At 39.6% G+C, this 18,878-nt stretch overlaps 2 protein-coding genes across 3 annotated transcripts; both read left to right on the forward strand.

The window, feature by feature from the left end:
* The first annotated feature begins 64 nt into the window (after positions 1–64).
* Positions 65–10,655, forward strand: m6pr (mannose-6-phosphate receptor (cation dependent)). Of its 2 annotated transcripts, none has more exons than XM_026183845.1 (7): positions 65–125; positions 6,771–6,943; positions 7,108–7,271; positions 7,446–7,555; positions 7,919–8,067; positions 8,153–8,279; positions 8,399–10,655. In XM_026183845.1, exons 2-7 carry the CDS (start codon positions 6,804–6,806, stop codon positions 8,519–8,521), a joined length of 813 nt encoding a protein of 270 aa, XP_026039630.1. In that variant the 5' UTR covers positions 65–125; positions 6,771–6,803; the 3' UTR covers positions 8,522–10,655. The 2 variants fall into 2 exon arrangements, with proteins under 2 accessions (XP_026039630.1, XP_026039629.1); XM_026183844.1 differs by lacking the exon at positions 65–125 and adding an exon at positions 4,978–5,347.
* Positions 10,656–11,603: 948 nt separating this feature from the next.
* On the forward strand, positions 11,604–18,863 carry phc1 (polyhomeotic homolog 1). The gene is made up of 14 exons (XM_026185205.1): positions 11,604–11,782; positions 12,487–12,608; positions 12,743–12,856; positions 12,955–13,020; positions 13,365–13,508; positions 13,721–13,864; positions 13,973–14,725; positions 14,825–14,957; positions 15,061–15,239; positions 15,329–15,392; positions 15,480–15,567; positions 17,250–17,421; positions 17,627–17,858; positions 17,947–18,863. The coding sequence occupies exons 2-14, from the start codon at positions 12,492–12,494 to the stop codon at positions 18,096–18,098; spliced, it is 2,358 nt and encodes a 785-aa protein (XP_026040990.1). The 5' UTR covers positions 11,604–11,782; positions 12,487–12,491; the 3' UTR covers positions 18,099–18,863.
* Positions 18,864–18,878: the final 15 nt, after the last annotated feature.

Consider the following 18,878-nt stretch of genomic DNA (forward strand, 5'->3'; position numbering starts at 1 on the left):
TTCCTGTCTCACACGAAGTACAGGAAGCACACCTCCTTGGAGCGCCTCTCTTGGATCAGCGATTGGTTGATATGCGGTAGTCGGGTGTGTCTGCGCTACACACACACACGGACACACACAGCCAGGTAAGGGCGCTGAAGGAGAGTGGGGGAGGGGAGGAAGAAAGTAGGTTTGAAAATACTAACTTCTTTGGAGCAAAGCAAACAGAGGCCTAGTAAAACTTGCCTGCGTTCCCTGGAGAGGTTGTACAGAGGGAGGCAGCAGGGAGGGAGAAACACCAACTGTTCCTTATGATTTAAAAAGAGAGAGAGATGAAGCAATCACAGAGGGGGAAACTAAGGGAGGGGTGATATGTGAGTGATTTGTATAACAATGACAACTTTACTATGGTTATTAACTACTGAGAAAGCCTGACATGAAAGCTCTGAAATGCTGTGACTCACTCTCATTAGCATTGTTAAATAGAAACCCACATGATTACTGTCACACTGCCCTGTTTCACAACTTTGTTGCACTTTCAGCTGCGCTCAGATTTTATGCACTTGCTAACCGAATTTGCACAACACCACGTTTTTTAAAAACAAAAATACTGTCTGCTACACACACACACACACACACACACCTGGCTAACTGCAACAGATCCAACTTCCAAGAAGTAACTACACCCCATGAGTCAACTTTACTGCATTTTACTTAAAGCTGAAAGGTGTTTCTTACACTTTGCCTTTCCCATTTACTTTATAACAAGGAAATCCGTTTACTTTAAAATCTGTCAGATGATTTTATATACATGGCCACACCTTGTTTAAATGACTTGTTCAGCACTCTGTCGTTTGAGAAGATTTTATCACTGTCAGATTTATGTCCAAAAGTAGATTCTGTTCATCTGGACGTAGCATTTTCAGTGGGAGAAACGTTTTGTCACTTATCCAAGTGACTTCTTCAGTCTCAGCTGATTGCAGCTTTCCCCAATCTTATAAACAGATTTGTGCACTACCTATTATATTAGGCATGCCTACTCAGCGTCTCACCAGTGAACTACAGGATTTCATTGCATTTAGGCATGTAGAAATGCTGACAACCTGAAGTTCAAACTGAGCATCAGAATGAGGAAGATGGGTGATTTAAATGACTTTGAATGTTGGATGGTTGTTAGGACCAGACAAGCTGGTCTGAATATTTCAGAAGCTGCTGGTCTACTGGGATTTTCGCACACCAACATCTTTAGAGTTTACAGAGAATGGTCTCAGAAAGAGAAAAAATCCACAGAGCGACACTTCTCTGGGTGAAAATATTGGTGTCAGAGGAGAATGGTCAGACAGCTAGGGACGACAGTAACTCAAATAACCACTTATAATGATAAAGAGATGGACTAAAATAGCTGAAGACCACACCGAGTGCCACTCCTGTCAGCTAAGAACGGGTAAATTCCCGTTGGGACAACATAAGCTTGGAGAAATGTTTCCTAGTCTGACGACTCTCAATTTCTACTGTGACATTCAACATGCTGTAAACAACATGAAGGCATGGATTCATCCTGCCTTCTATCAGTAGTTCAGGGTGGCTGATACAACAGAAAATGAACAAACCAAATAGTAAGACAGAGTTCTTTAAAGCAAAAAACCTGAATGGAAAGACTAGTCCATCCAGCTCATGGTCCATCACTATTCAAAGGTTGCTATAATGTGAGAAGTACAGAAAGCAAATTATAGGATTCCTTGTCGGGGATTGGCTGCATTGCACAAGCTAATGAGGATTAAAATCCACTGAAAACTCAAAGACCCTCAAAAACAGTCATATCCGAGATGCATTAATCTCATGTCACTAAAATCTGACCAATAATCTAAGAGAAGTAGTGATTTTTATGAAAGTGGAAACGTATTCATAAAACAATTGATACGCTCTTGACCTTAATTTAGATGCAAGTCCATTAGGTGATATATTGTGTGAAAGGTTAACTAAAATCTTACCAATACTGCAGGAAGAGTAGCAACTGTGAAGGGCCGCCTCGCGAACATCTCAACAAGTGTTTCAACCAGATGAGCTAAAAATGACATTTTAAAAAAGGATCTCGATAAATGCTCAATCATTCAGGCAAGGAAATCCCAGAAAGTTGATTCTGTTGATCTGAAAATGCTACATCCAGATGAACAGAGTCAACTTTCTGATATTTCTGAAAATGGTATAAAAAAGACGGTACGTACAATGTAAATGAAGTCAAAGAGCCTGATGTAGCTGAGCTAATCAGAGCATGCAGGAATGAAAGAGCTCTTATAGCACACTTACTGGTCTCAAGCATAGCGAGTGCAGCTTATTACCTTTTAGTGAAATCCAGCAGAATGCAACAGACACTGAGGGCCATAGATTCTCAAACACACAGTCAGAGATCAATCTAAAAATACTGAGGGAAGTGAAACAGTGATCAAGGTGTGTGTGTGTGTGTGTGTGTGTGTGTGTGTGTGTGTGTGTGTGTGTGTGTGTGTGTGTGTGTGTGTGTGTGTGTGTGTGTGTATATACATTGTACGAAAGCTGAGCAAGTCCATACTTGACCACTGTTACTAAATGAATTTCAAGTTCATGGTAATTTTAGAGGCTATTGTTTAGTTTACGCTAGAGTAGTGTGGGGGTTAATCTGCCTTTCAAAACACTGAGTAATGATTATATTTCAGTAACCTCAGTTATGCCATCTTGAAATGGAAATCTGTGTTGTTGGTCTACCAGTCATCCACAAGTAAACATTCTGACATGTGAAAGTGAAAGTACACTCTCTTTCAGCTCTAAGGTTTTACTTATCACAACATATTAAAAATTACCTGTTCGTTAGCATGTTCTCAAATTCTCTAAATACAACCTGACATTAACAGCAACATATGACATATTCCCCCATCCTTATTTAACAAAATGCAAAAGCAGCTTGTGAGAAACTACACCCCATGATTCAGTCGCTTGTAGAAGCACCTTTGGTGTCAATAACTTAAAATAATTCTTTTCTGTATGACTTTATGAGTCTATCATTTAGTTGCACAGAAATTTTGCCACAACTTTACAATGGTGCTTCGGTTCATTGAGGTTTGCAGGCATTTCTTGCACAGCTCTATTAAGGTCAGACAGATCTATTGACTGGACCATTGCAACACCTTGATTCATTTCTTTTTCAGAACTGGGATCATTGCCCTGTTGTATGACGCAGTTCTGGCTAAGATTAAGCTTTTGAACAGCTGCCCTTGTACTTGGCTCAAGAATGCTTTGGTATACAAAGGAGTTCCTCGTCGACTCAGTGACTGCAAGGTGCTCAGGTTCTATGGCTGCAAAATAAACCCAAATCATCATCGCTCAACCACTGAGGTTGACAGGTGGTGTGAGGTTTTATGATTGTTTTTTTTACCAGAGTGGCCTCAAACTTCTAGTACACTGTTGCATAGGTTTTTGGGTTTGTTCAGTGTTACAATGCAGCCATGTTCATTACTGGGAAATCGACAGGAGGAACGTGCCGAACAGGCCAATGACAACATCTGTAGACTGTGCTAATCTGACATGTAGTTACTTTTCTTGGGAGGTGCACCTATAGTCACAATCCCTGGGTAATTAAAACAATGAGATACCAGATACAAGTTTTCTGATGAATTTTCTTGATGTTCAATCCTTTTATTGATCTCTTTTTCAAACAGAGCTGAAAGAATGTCTAAAACATCAGAATCAAGGCATCTGGGATAAATGTCTTGAGCTAGGTCCTTAAAAACTTTTGGGGTAAATATCTGACATATTCATGTCTCTGAATATGAATTCTCAGGAATGTAGCTCAGACTAACACAGAATGAACTATAAATATTTGGATGTCTGATTTCCAGCAGCAGATGTCTATAGTAACCAAAATTTTGCAGGCGAGGAACTGATATTTTCATCCAACTTCATTGCAATATTCATCAGGTATGATACCATGTGCCAAGCCCATAACACCCTTTTTAGATAGACAAAGTTGTTTTAATTCCATTTATGCATGCTCACTCCCCAGAAAGTAGTTTTGTTTTCCAATCAAGAAGGTGAATTATTTTTATTGTTCGGAAATGTTTTCTTAATTTTGATTCATTTCAGTGTTTTAGTCTTTTTAATGATCATGATAGGGAAGTAATACCATACAAATTAAAATACTTATTGTCGGCAGCTGACTGGCAATCATGTAGAGTCTGAGTCACAGTGAAAACCTTCACCACCTGACTAAATACTGAAACTGAAATTATTTTTTATACTTAGTCAAAAAATTTTTTTAGCTCATTTTAAATTAAAGCAATGTTGATTTTAATGTAATTTTTACTACATTTAGCAAATTTGAAAAACATGTATTTACATAAATTCATCTTATTAGATTGTCAGGTAAATGAAGCACAAGACAGTATTGTGTATTATGACATATTATTATTAAAATTAAGTAATTTTCTTTAATTATGATTTCTTTACCAAAATATGTTTTTTGGATCTAAATCATAGAAATAACTCCAAACAATGTCACATGTGACATTGTTTGAACAAACAAGAATTTCCACTATGTAGTTATAAAGATAATATTTGCTATTTATATCAGTGATCAATTAAATTTACAGGTTTTAGTTAGATACATTTGTTTGAATAATAGTTGTTTAATTCTGTTTAGCAGCGCACACAAAACTCCACATTATACCATCAAGCGCATTTATTCATTTGCTTACTTTATTTTATTTATTTTAGTTTTATTTTATGTATTAGTTATGCATTTATTTTATTGTATTTATATGTATTATGTATTTATTATTCATTTTTTTGTTTATCTTGTTTATTTACTTACGTATTTATTTTATTTATTATTGTATGTATTAATTTTTTTTGCCTGACATAGAAATACCATGAATGGTGACGCTGTGACTTAGTAAACCTTTCTGTGACGCTTGCTCCCCTGTCAGCTGACGCGGGTGTGCGTGGCCTCAGCCGCCTTTCATTGGCTGAGTTTCATTTGGACTGTCACATGCGCGTGTTGCTCTGTTTGGTTTCACTTCCGCACTCCTTCACCGCTATCTCTAGCCTGTTAGCCTCTTGGGCACAGTTGAATGGAAAGCGTGTTATCTCTTCAGGGCAGAATTAAAAGGGCGGAAAACGTTGATTAAAAATAATAATATAAAACAGACTCCGCGCAGATGAAGTTTGTTTTATGCGCATATCTAAAGAGTCGACTAGTTGCTAATTGAGTCAACCAGGAAGCGACGTTAGCGTGAGGAAGCTCAGAGCAACTGTTTAAACTGTCAGCTTGTATGATAAACTGTTAGATTTCTCACAAAGAAGATTTCCCCGCTGATTCGCCGTGACGGAAATCATGAAGGTAGGTGTGCAATCCAGGCCAAAGCAGCATCTTTGTCAGAGAAATTATAAACGGACTGTTTTCTCATCAGTAAAACTTATTGCCTCGTGCAAATAGAAGCAGACATTTTGGATGCATACTTTCTTTTCAGGAAAGACTTGCAAACATCGCCTTTCACAACTGAATTTCCTATATCGTTATTGTCTTTTAGTTTAGTGCTATGTTTTATGTCTTTAAATTTTTAAATGAATAGGAAAGTGGGCGTCTCTTTACTCCCCTCTCTTTGTTCAGGAAGCATGTGAAAGGTGCTTCATATTCAAAGTTTAACCACTGAAGCTTTGAGTATTCCCTTGTTTTACCTATTTTTATGAACTGTGGTGTTAAAAAACGCAAACGGTTTGTGGAATAATGCATTAAATGTAAGTACCTGATAACTGAGGTACTTTGTGTTAATGCAAAAACCTGCAACCTGTAACAAGGTGTCAAAAGCATGAGAACTGCCACAGATTCATTTTAATGTACACATTAAACTAACATAAGAGGTTCATTGTGTTTTGAAGTGTCAGACGATTATCAAAAAAAGTGCTGCTAAATATTTAGATTTTTTTCTAGATAGCAGTCTTAAAACCCAAAAGAATTCAGCTGAATATAACATGATGAATATTCAAATTAAATGAGTAAATATTTGTTTTTCAATTTTTTAAATATATTTCTTTTTCTAGTTTTCTGTCATATGACTATGACATTACCCAATAACTGTTTCAGCTCTTAAAGGGATAGCTACCACACTGCAGTTGTTTCTGCTTCTTATTTGGTTGCTCCCTTTAGAGGTCGCCACAGCACATCTGCTTTCAGCTTAAGCTACCTTTATCTTCTGTCACATGCATGTCCTCCTTCACGACATGCATGAATCTACCCTGTGATTTTCCTCTTTTCTCCTGGCTGGCAGCTCCATATGAATCTAAAATCCCTCCTCTGCACATCACAACCTTGTCTCTCAAACTATCTTTCTAGACCGCTCTACGTCCGCCGTCCCTCGGATGTACTCATTTCTAATCCTGTCCCTTCTGATCACTCTGACTGAAGATCTTAGCATCTTCAGCTCTGCTACCTCCTGTGTGCCTGCTATTTTAGACCCACTGTCTCCTTTACCATCTCACTATAATCATGTAAGCCTTCCCGTTCAATCTTGCTGCTATCCTTCAGTTACAAATTACCCCTGATGCTCATCTCCACTGCCTTTGTATGGTTGACCGCAAGTATTTCAATAATGCCACCGTTTATATTACTGTAATGTAAATGGTATGAAACAGTCTTGCATTAGACAGTTTGTATGGTCTCACAATAAACGTAATCCTACTAACATGAAACAAATAGCAAGCAATCACAATTGAGAATTGCCCATTTTGATTGTTTTTTCTTTATCATCTAACATCTGTTCCAGGTGTTCAGTAGCTGCAGAGGAATCTCGTTCCTCATGTGGATCATGGCATTTCATCTGGTCCTCTCTGTGAGTGGGGTGTATAGTGTGAAGAGCACCAAAGACTGCAAACTGTTATCTCACAGTCCATTACAGCAGAAAGTTCTGGAGCGACTAGAGCCGCTCGTAGGAAAGAAGTAAGGAATGAGTCGCTTGTGTACCAGCGTATTCAGTGCTTGTTAGGAGATGAGATGTTTTTGGAATCCCTGTTGTGTTTAATAATATAATTTTATGTTAAAGGAAGAATCTATATGGGCCATGTTTATTTAAATTTTCTCTGGGATTTGTTCTTTTTTGACAGCTTTACAGCTGAGGACAAGGCTTCGAACGAGAGCTACACATATGTGTTCCAGTTATGTGGGGATGCAGGGGGTGCTCCCAATGCTGGGGTTATTCAAGTGGACAAGAAAGCACAGAAGACAACAGTGATTGGCAAATACACGCATACACAGGCCATTGGAGGAAGTAAGACTATGCAAAATCCGAAAAACATTCTCTTATTAGTTCAGACATGACCGTAAGGGCATGTGCGTGAATCTTAACTGTATTGGAAACTGATAAATAATTCATAATTGCATCATAGCCTGAGGCCAACTCTGAGGAGTAGAAATCTAAATCTTATCAAACGTGTCCTTTCAGGTGACTGGGTGATGCTGATCTACACAAATGGTGAAAAATACGATGCACACTGCAATAAGGAAGAAAGGAAAGCCATCATTATGATCTCTTGCGACAGGAATGTAAAAGTGGTAAAAGAATTGTGCAAAGCTTCTAGCCGAGCAGATTTGAGTTTGAGGAAAAAAACAGAAACAAAAAGCAGTCAGCTGCAGCCGTGGCGGCATGTTGCATCAGGTCTGTGAAAATGAAATTTGATCCATGAGGACGCTCTGAATAATGTTTCCGTGAAGCTCAAGGCTTTCCAGACACCTGAAACCAAGCAAGGATATTTACAGTAGAGTGACGAAGACGTTTAATACAGTGGAACACAGAATGAGCCTATTTGTATTAAACAGTAGAGTTATTGAAATAAAAACATGTTATACACATGTTGCATGTTTAGAAAGTTGCACAAAGACACTTTGTAAACACCTGTGTTTCACTCTCTCTCCCAGAGTAAGCTGGAGGTGGGTCTGGAGGAGAGGGAAAAGGAGGAAAACTGTTTCTATCTGTTTGAGTTGGACACCAGTTCAGTGTGTCCTGTAATTGAGTCCAAGCTCAGCACTGGCTCCATTATCAGCACTGGCTCCATTATTCTCATCATGTATGTAAAGTCATCTGTTAATTTAATGAATGTGAGAGCTTGTGATATTACAGATGATCAATAATCATAACCTCTCACATTTCAGTGGTTTCTCTCTTCTGGCTGTTTACCTTGTTGGAGGTTTCCTCTACCAGCGGGTGATCGTTGGAGCTAAAGGGGTGGAGCAATTCCCCAATTATGCTTTTTGGGTGGAGTTTGGAAACCTGGCAGCGGTAAGCTAAATCTAATTGATGAACACCGTCAGTGAAAGGTCAGAGTCTGATGAAATAAAAATAAATAAATAAATAAATAAGGACAATTGTTTTTGTTTTTTTCTTCGCTGTGCTTACAGGATGGATGTGACTTTGTGTGCCGGTCGCGCAAGCGAGAGGAATCGCCAGCTTACAGGGGAGAGGCTACAGACAATTTACAGGAAGAGCCAGAGGAGAGAGATGACCAGTTGCTGCCTATGTGACCTTAGTATGTTGGGACTAAAATCTTCACCGTGTGATGCAGTTTAATCGGTTACAGCTTATCAGGCTGCTTGTAGACACAAGTCTGTTTTCTTGTGGGGGGGTTGTGAGTGAATTACGTCAGTACTTGCTAATTCTGTGTTTATTCCAGACTTGTGCCTAGGGCAAAAAAATCTTTCATCTCCCTGTCACACAGGAGGGCATGTTACTCATAGGGCTGATGATCATGTCCACACTTTTTACACCGTACGTTTCAAACAGTTGTTTGATGTCAGACAAATGAGTGATTCCTTCAAGAAAGCTATTTCACAATAAAGACTCTTCTGTGAAAATCTGGCAGAAAAGGGAGAATTTGAAGAATCATATTTCTATCTTGTGTCAGCTAAATGCCACATTGTGTACAGTTCTTTTCTGCTAAACGAATGCTTTATTTTTTTTCTCAGATGTTGTTGGTTTGTCACGAGCAGAGGGGTGTACTGAAAAGCAAATTCAATATAATTGGTGGGGTTGTGTTAGCTGGCTTGATAAAAGCCTAGAAGCCCCGATAAGAGATAAGGGTTACAATGGTGGTTATCAGTTTTCTTCATTAACTCAGGCTTTCTGCTTCATGCTCTGTGCAGTTTTAGATGCGTCATTTAACTCTTTGACTTTACAAAATCGATCATTTGAGCTCCGTCTAATCAGGTGATACAGATCTATAAATAACATGCAACACTGCAGCTGCAAAGGAAACGAGAGTAAAAAAGAAGTCACGATCATTACACGCACACTTATCAGTAAATGAAATAGTTTACCTCATAATATATTTATTTCACCTCTGCTGTTGATTTCTAATGTGACAAATTACAGCTCTTAAACTTTAACACACTCCCACAGCCTAAAGAAAGCATCACTTCAGTTTGTCGTCACTTGTAAGATAAATTACTTTTATTCATTCAGAATTCTTGGTGTAACAGTTCTAAACTTTGTTCCAGTAGGTGAAATTCTAGCAGATTAGGACCAAAAATAAAGACATTTATAAAAGAAAAATTGAATATTCCAGTTAGAATCTGCAGTGCTGTTTTAGAAGTGTCTCAACAGGTTTTATATTCTGGATAAATGACATTCCAACAGCAGAGAATCTGTATTGCAGCTAAAGCTTACTGTAAATAAGAGAATCAGTGAAAATGTGGCTCTTCAGTTCAATTACAAACCGAAAGGCTGCGCAGGACCAGGCTACGTGTATGACAGTAGTTAAGATGCTAAAAAGAGAGTGAATGAAAGCCCAACATACCTCGCTAACCCATTAATCTGGCTTCATAGTACACCCCTCTGTGTTTATTTGGGTTGAGCTTGCTTAATGTTCACAGGCATACAAATAAATGTGTGTGCAGTTTAAACAGTTATTGTTTAGGTTAAAAAGTCAGGTTTGTAACATGTGAATGTAAATGTTTAAGTACAGGGACTGTACTTACAGCCTTACCACACATTTAGAAATCAGTGCAAACAAACCAAAGTTGAACTGAATTTGATTTTTAGCTGGGCGTCGTCCTTTCTCACATGTTGCAGAGAAGCTTAGCGCTAAGATCCCAGTCAGAAGGTCGGCTGCTTGACTGAAATCTGAGCTCCACGGTTTAATTTTTGTCAGAGGTCAGTGGTGCTGACGCAATACCAACGAAATTTGTGGTGAGGAGCAAAGCATCCAACTAAAATTCAAAATTAAATTCACTTAATGTATCTTTTGTCATTTAAATGTGATGAGAATTTGAAGGCAATTATATCTGAATTCTGCTATTTATACTTATTCAGAAATTGTCTTCTGTGCTTTTTCATGAAATAATCAAATATAAAGGAATATTTACATTTTAATAATCACAAAACAGTTTAATAATGAACATTATAGTGCTTAAACGCTGACCTGCTTCTTGATGTGGTGAAATTGACCCAAAGCGCAGAAACAGTGCTACATGTACCCACCTTACTACTATAGACTCATGTTCAGGCTGCAGTAGGAGATACATACGGCAGCAATGAGGGTACTTCATTTTCAGTACTCTAGTTGTAAAAATGTTACACTTTTAAACTTGGGATTTATAATATTTTTACATAAACCTAAACATCAGTGCTGCTAAGGACTGAACCAGGCTTTTTTTTTTTGAACAGGACATGAGTGTTATTTTTCTATTAATTATCATTGAGTTACTACTTGTATTCACTGTGAGCACTGATATTTGGTCTTTTTCGCTTTTGTGTTAACACTGAATTTTCTTTGCTTAGTTCACTGGTCTGAGGTTTCATATGATTAATGTTATGTTTGGCTAAAAGTTGACACAAGTCACAAATCTTTGTTTTTTTTTTCTGATTCTATTAAAAAGAAATGATAAAACTAGTTTATGCTGTGATAACTCCATAAACCTATGTGCACTCATCTTTTAGGATTTGATGGAATAAATTAGGTTATATTAGAAATAATGGATTATATAAACAAATGCATTCATAAACTAGAATAGTCATAAACCTTGTATTAAATTAGGTGCAATTAAGCGCTTATAGTGATAAACTGTTGTTAACTAACATGGAGAAAGAGGCTCAGACATGACCAATGTTTATTCTTGAGCACACATCTTTTAGCAGCTTTCTTGTAATTTTTAAGTAGCCTTCAGGAATAGTCCTCCCGGCTTCTTGAAGACATTCAAAACTCTTCTTTAGGTGTTGGGTAATTTTTGCTCCGTTGTCAAAATAATCCCGCACTCCTTCAGTAAAATTGAGGTCCAGGCTATGGGGAGGTATGTTTTCACTGTACTGACAGTGTTTCTGGGAACACTGTGAAGATTTAGGCTAGGCGTCTTTTTATGCTTGAATCACTAAAAGGTTAGTGTATGACTCCTAGAAAATATAAAGAAATGAAGAGTGTCTTTTGCAGAATACTGTAGTTATCAAAAGTACTTCTATTCATTACAAAGGTTAGCTCGCTGTAAGTTTTTAAAAAACATATAAAAACTAATTGCATAAATCCCAGTTTGTTTGCCAAAGTACACAAATAGATTTCGATGCAGTTTACACACTGAAACAGTAGGTGGCTCCGTCCGTCTGTTAACAATGGTTTACAGTCTTCCAGAATATCCAAAAAAGAAGAAGAAGGAGGGGAAAAGAACTGCTTTGTGAGGGGCGGGGTTTTGTTGGAGGCAAAAAAACCTAGAAATCCCTGTCGTTGTTGGCAGCTACAACCAATATCCGAAAGAGAACTCAATTTAACTGTGAAAAGGACGGAAAGCCAAGAAGAGGTAGACACAAACGGACACCGAAAGGCATTAAGCTCTGACATGTAGCAGCAGTAATAGTCAGCTAGCTGCTTGCTTTCTCTCTGCAGAAAACAGATAGCATTGCTAATTAGTTAGCCTCTGTTTATGTTTTTTAGTTAGGTGTTTGCGTCAAACAAACGACTCATCTACTTTCATTTTTCTATATATGCATTCGGAATTTTGCTGCACACGGGAATGCATTTTTTAAACTATGGTATACTGTACTAGTGTCGAGAGATCGTTAAACCTGTGTAATCCTTTGTAGTTAGCCATCGCTGGATAGCTAGCTTCCTTTGCTATTTTCAACTTTTCCTCCATGTTGGTCTTTCTTTTCTACCCATCTATCATCTTGACAACAGGCCTGCTGTAGAAAATACCACAATGCTCCTGCTTGCCACGATAGTAAAAACTCGTGATATGCCCACAAGAGCGAATAATCTGCTGCACTTTAAAAACATAAACAATCAATTGGAAACTTTGAGGGTGCAGTCCAACAAAGGACGTTTAATAATCCGCCTTTGTTTATATTTAGTGACTAATCATTTCATTTGTCGTCTATTAATTATTTTTTTCTTTATTTTTCTCTGTACCCACAGTGAGAAATAGCAAATACACCATATAGATCGTTTATAGTTAAAACTGTTGACACAGCTACTTCTGATGATTGGCCTTTTCGTTTTGAGCAGTAAACATGGATGCAGGTGAAGACCAAAATACAGGCACCAACAATGGAAATTCTCAGACAAGTGGCAATTCTCATGCACCACAGATAGCCCGCATGTCTCTGTATGAGAGACAGGCTGTACAGGTGAGTGATTGTGTCCAAATGTTAACAAAACGAATGCTTTACATGTTACAATAACAGTACCATTTAAATTAAAAAATGAAAAACAAACTTTTGAATTGGTATTAGCCAAATAAGTATGTATGTGTTTTTTTTAGGCTCTGCAAGCTCTGCAAAGACAGCCTAATGCTGCTCAGTACTTCCAGCAGCTCATGCTGCAGCAGCAGATCGCAAATAGTGCTCAGTTCCACAACTTAGCTGCTGTGCAACAGGTATGACAAGAATATACATGCACAACAACAAGAAAAAGACTAAAATAAAAACAAACAGACATGTCCCAATCAAACCTTTTCATGTCTCTTTAAAACAGGCCACACTTGCTGCTAGTCGCCAGTCCAATACTCCAAGTAACAGCATCTCCCAAGTGCCCACCACTGTAAGTTTTTGTAAATTATTATTTAATTATATCTTACAGATAATTAGAAAGATTTGAATCTTCTTTCAGCTGCACCCTTTAGGGGTTGCCACAACGGATCATTTATGTTCATCACAGTTTATCCCTTGCTTCCTCTTTTGTAACACCAACAATCTGCATGTCCTCCTTCACTACATCCACGAACCTTCTCTCTGATTTTCCTCTATTCGTCTTACTTACCAGCTCTATATTCAGTATTCTTTGTCCAATATATCCACTATCAATCCTCTGTACATGTTCAAAACACCTCAGCCTTGGCTCTCTTAAAGTTTGAGTTAAAATATAAATATGTGTGTGCCTTCCAGGTCAATCTAAGCACCACCTCTGCGGGAGGGACTATGTCCAGTCCTCGTCCTCATGGTCCAGCCACCTCTGCAACCAAAACTGCTATCAACCAGTCAGTGCTGCTGGGTGGAAACTCAGCAGGACCGGGACAGATGTATCTTAGAGTGGGTTAAAACTGATTATCCACAAAATCTATTAAATGCATATACTTTGAATTAATTTATGTAACATATTGTTATGATATAGTAAGAACGGTTGGAAACCTTTGTGTAAAATTCACACTGACAATCCAGAGAAAATGCAGGGAAATCATTAAATCTTTCTTGCAGTCATTAAGAGAAATAAAGGTTGACCATCTCTGCTGTTTCCCACATAGGTCAACCGTTCTCAGCTCATCTTCATGCCTGGTGGCCCAGCAACTGCTACTGTTGCAGCAGTTGCTCAAACTCAGCCCCAGCAGCAGCAGCAACAGCACGAAGTTGCTTCTACCGGTGCTAGCACCCAGTCTGACAATGATCAGGTTTGTGTGCTTTTACCAAATGCTCTAGCCATGTAATCTTGAAGAAATGGTTGTGAAGGAAGAACTATTTAAATTTGATCACACGCTGCTCCTTTCTTCATCTCTCAGGTGCAGAACCTTGCCTTACACTGTGCTTCCACAACCAAAGCAGTTGCTGTTAAATCTGAGCTTCCAGAAAGGAAAGATGCTTCTGGCTTTCCTCTTGGTCAGCAACAGCAACAGAGTTTCCCACAGACAGTTCAGCAGCAACAAGTGCAACCACAACAGCAACAACAAATTGCCAAGAGCAGCTTTACACAACAGTCTGCCACAAATCCACTGACTGTAAAGACTGGAAATCAGGCTGCCATGACTGTAACTCCTACTTCTTCTGTAGCTTCTTCATCCACTTCCTCTCCAGGACTCCCTCTCTCCCAACTCCTCCTGACCCCCTCTGCTGCACCGGTGATCCTAGTACCCACGTCAAATGTTCCTACCTCCACCCAGGGCTACCCTATTGGCTCAGTAGCACCAAAGGCAAATGTTAACACTCAAACTCTGGTGGTGCAACCCCTGCAACAGTCCAGCACTAATGTAGACAAAGGTCCTGTTCCAATACAGCCCAAGACAGTTCAGGGACACCGTTTACCGTTGCAGCTGCCCCCTCGACACCCACCGCCCATTCTCCCAGCTCCACCTAGCAATAATCAGTCCACTGCTGCAGGTCACAACCCTCCTCACATCCCTGTCCAGCTTGTGGGAGCCAGGCAGGGCGTAGCAGGAAATATGCAAGCTGTGGCCCTGGCACAGGCACGAAATAGCACAGCCCAGGAAAGTCCATCTGGTGGGAATGTTGGCACGGTCTCCAGCAACAGTACTATGGTAAGATCAAAGGATTTACTGCTTGGGTTAGGTGTAGGGAGAGACGTCTTTGTACAAGGGATTGTAACAAGGCTTTTTCCCCCCCCCACATGCTGTTAGACAAAAGCTCCTCTTGGCTCTCTCAAGAGGAAATATGACTGTGATGGCCTGAATGAGATGACAGAATCTTCAGACTCAGCACCCATGAAAGACTCGGCTCCTCCTTTATCTCCTGCACCTACAAAGGACTCAGGTACGTCAGCTTGTCTTCTCCAATTCATGCATAAAACGTTTGTAGAACGTCTTCAAAATTCTCACTGTAAGCTCATTATTTTTTCTTTTTCATGATTCACTAGCTCCTCCTTCAGAAGCTGCCTTCTCATCTCCTCCCACGCTTTCTTTGCCTCTCCCATTGTCAAGAGTAGGGCACGGGGACAAAGACAGAGCACCTGTTCCCCAGGCTGTCGTCAAACCACAAGTTCTCACTCATGTTATCGAGGGCTTTGTGATTCAGGAGGGAGCTGAGCCCTTCCCTGTAAGTGTGATAATACATGCACAGTCAGATAATGAATGTTAAGGTTACCATGAGAAAAAAAAAAGTGTCTTACTAGCTTGATGTGACAGGTTGCTCGGCTTCCCAAAGACGGAGATTTTGCCCTGGTTGGCTGCACAGAAAATGGACCTCCATGTAAGTGGTGGTTTATTATTCATTAAGTATGGTAGCTTTAAGCTGTGTTTATGGTCAGTAGTGTAAAGTCTTTCTTTCCCTACTCAGTGTTGAAGTGTGAATACTGTGGGAACCTTGCTCCAGCCAGCCAGTTCAGAGGATCAAAGAGGTTCTGTACTAATACTTGCGCCAAAAGGTACAGTTTTGTTTCTGTTTCAGCTTACATACACATTATGTGTTGTTTTGTTCCTTCTTAATTAGCCATAAAAGCTCAGAGGTTCAAAGGACATTCATATCTTATTAGGAAAACAGCTAAAGCCTTTGCAGTTTAAGCCACTGACTGCAGTATTTGGTTAGAACAGAGGTTCCCAAAGTGTGGGGCGTGCCCCCCCCGGGGGGGGGGGGGGGGGGGGGCGCAGAGCCATTGCAGGGGGCGGCACGATATGAGAAAAAAAAGACTGCTTGCACACTGGTAGCATAATGGAGAGGTTTTTGACGGGGCTCCCACACAAACGCAAAGCAGGAGATGAAGCTTCGCCAAATTTGGCTTCACCTGCACAAGTTCCAAGGTAGGTCTCCCCTGCAGAATTGGTTTTCCCTGCGTCGGGAGCACGCGCTGGGCTCTCCAAATCACGGACAAACAGTATCCCACATTCTTGATTTTAAGTTCACAAACACTTCTTATAATAACTAACTACTCCTGACATTTTGGAGATGTTAGCTCTTCATACAGTAAAGTTACAGTGGGATACAAATAATATCAGGCTGATCCTGCCATAATTTGTTCCCCCCGTCCAAATCATGGACAAACAGTATCCCACAGTTGTTTATGTTTTTAAACTCATTTTGCACAGACGGGCATTTTTTGAAAAATGTATCGAAGATGTTTCTTGTAAAACAAAGGGGGGTCTAGCACTGGGTTAGAACATGCAAGCTCTGAAGAGTGAAATTCAAAGCAAAGAAACAATGTGCTTACAGTGAGTTTGAATTATTTGGAGGGTATTTTTGCATTTATTTGCTTTAAAAATGCTTTAAAAAGAGAGCAAGTTTCTTACTATGTTCTGGCCTATCTAGTTGAAGCTGCCATCTGCAGGTCTTGTCTAAGGGCTAAAATAAGCAAATTTACCCACTTACACTGAAGTTTGAAGCTAGCACACTAGCTAACAGGGTGGCACGACCGATTAAAGCAAATGATGAAAGTAGACAGATTCAAAGGAGGTGGAAGTACTTCTTTATCTAGGGCTCACGTAGCCCTTTGTCAGAGACAGTCTCTGCCATTTTAAAAATCCTGTAATTAGCATTGTAATTTTGAATCTACACAGCTGCAGAGCCACAGAGCCAGAGAACAAAAGCTTGAGAAAGTTAGTGTAGTAGAAAGTGATGTACATCTTTGAAATATTTTTTCAGCTAAATCTCAAATTGATGGGCTTTGAATGCAGTTTCCAATTTGCCACTATGGCACAGATAAAGCTGTTTCATGTTCGGGCTTGCAAAATGCTGTGCAAGAACAAAAATATTCTGCTTTAACATCAGGAAGCTTTTTTCTTTTTTAATTCAGGCAGTAGCTTTTATACTCAGGCTGTTGTGAGTTGGCGCCATGGTGGCCTACTCTTATCTGAAAACATTTTTCTTGACAGAAAGATGGCTAAAAAATATGTTCATCGATTTGCTGTTAATTGGCTTTATTTGAGAAGATTAAGCAAGATATGTGTGCTGAAGACATCTGATCCTTAATGTGATTTTTATTTTACCCGTTTCGTTAAATGTGAAACTAAGTTTGATCCCCTTTTTAGACAATAGTAACACTGGAAATTTACTCAGGGGAGGCAAACAAACAAGAATGTCTCTCTCAGTGCTGACTTTGCTTTTCATTTGCAGGTATAATGTAAGCTGCAGCCAGCACTACAAATCCAGCAGAGGGAGAACAGCTGCAGGGCTGGCACCAAATCCAGCACCCACAGAGAGCACTGCTAGGCGTAGGGGCTCCACTCGCAGGAGCAGTTCTAATATCACCTCTAATAAAATATCAACCAAGCATCTACCTGTCAAGGTAACACCTGTAGGTTTTAAAGGATGTCTCGTGTGTTTTCTGTTGTTAACAGTCTTAAAAACAAAACAAAAATCAAGGCCATTATGTTTGAAAACTAACATTCACAGCTGTTTTTGGAAATCCTTTTTTCTTTTTTGTCCTGCAACATAATAATAGTATAAAAATGCTGCTGATTGTAGTTCAATGTCTGCTGTTTTGGGTGCAGTTTAACTCAGAGTCCAGTCGTTCAGATGAAGTATCCAGCGATGGCGAAGAAGACGATTCTCCTTCACTGTCTCCGAGTTCTTCCCGCTCCTGCTCAAGAGCCGAGCACAGCGCTCTTCAGTCTGACAGCTCAGCTCCTGGAAGTCTTCCACTAGAGGGGGCTGGCTTCCTGTCTTCGACTCCTTCCCAGTGGAGCGTGGACGAAGTCTACAGGTTTATCTCCTCACTTCAAGGTTGGTGGTCCATCTGATTACAGTTCACTCGTCACATGTTGTTTCTCTTTATTGTCTCCTGCATTAACCGAGTCTCTTGGTCGATCAGGTTGTGAGGAGCTGGCTGCCCAGTTTCAGTCTCAGGAAATAGACGGGCAGGCGCTGCTGCTTTTGCGTGAGGACCATCTCATCTCCACCATGAACATCAAGCTGGGTCCCGCTCTCAAGATCTGTGCCTCCATCAACAGCCTGCGTGAGTAATGCTGCCAGAAGGACTCCAGGATTGTGTTCTCATAGCCAACTTCTCACTGAAATCAACACTTGGACTCTTAAAAAAAAAAAAAAAAAAAGACTGAGAACTTTGGGATTAATGAAGATGCTCCATCGGTCTTGTAGAGACAAGAAGATGGCGAGTTTACTTTCAGGACACTGAATGTGCAGAAGACATGAATGCATATGTGTGAGTGGTTCGTGAGAAGTCCAGTATACATGTCAGTAGTGTTTTTCTTTTGTTTTTTTTCTGTCACTGTGAGTAGAGGCGTTTTTACGCGTGGAAGGAGAAACTGCAAATCAGACAGCATAGCGACATCGGTGCTAGGACAGTTCACCACTTGGGTGCAAAAAAAAAAAAGAACCTTGCCTTCTTGTTGTATTTCAATCGGTGCTTTAACTTTAGCGACGTGATTAGCAACAGTCCATTACGTTGATATTTCCGTTCTTTTTGTAGTTAAGCTTATAGTTTGCCATAGATGTTCCATCCAGGCTCCAATCATATCACGGAAAAGACACAGAAAGCCTGGGCTTTTTAAATTAGGTTATTAAAACAGTTATTGAAAGTTTAGTTTTGTATCTTTTCCATTTTATACTACAAACAAAATTATTTTTTCATGGATACTGTAGTTTTAGTGGCTTTAATCAACCTAACTACCTGAAAATAGGTTTTCCTCATGGTTTGCTCTTTCAACAACTGGAAGCGCTCTCTGTGCGTGTATGCAGTACTACCAATAAAAAGTACCTGTTACTGGAGCTTTGTGTGTTTTT

Source organism: Astatotilapia calliptera, chromosome 11, assembly GCF_900246225.1.
Source record: "Astatotilapia calliptera chromosome 11, fAstCal1.2, whole genome shotgun sequence".
Taxonomy (NCBI): domain Eukaryota; kingdom Metazoa; phylum Chordata; class Actinopteri; order Cichliformes; family Cichlidae; genus Astatotilapia; species Astatotilapia calliptera.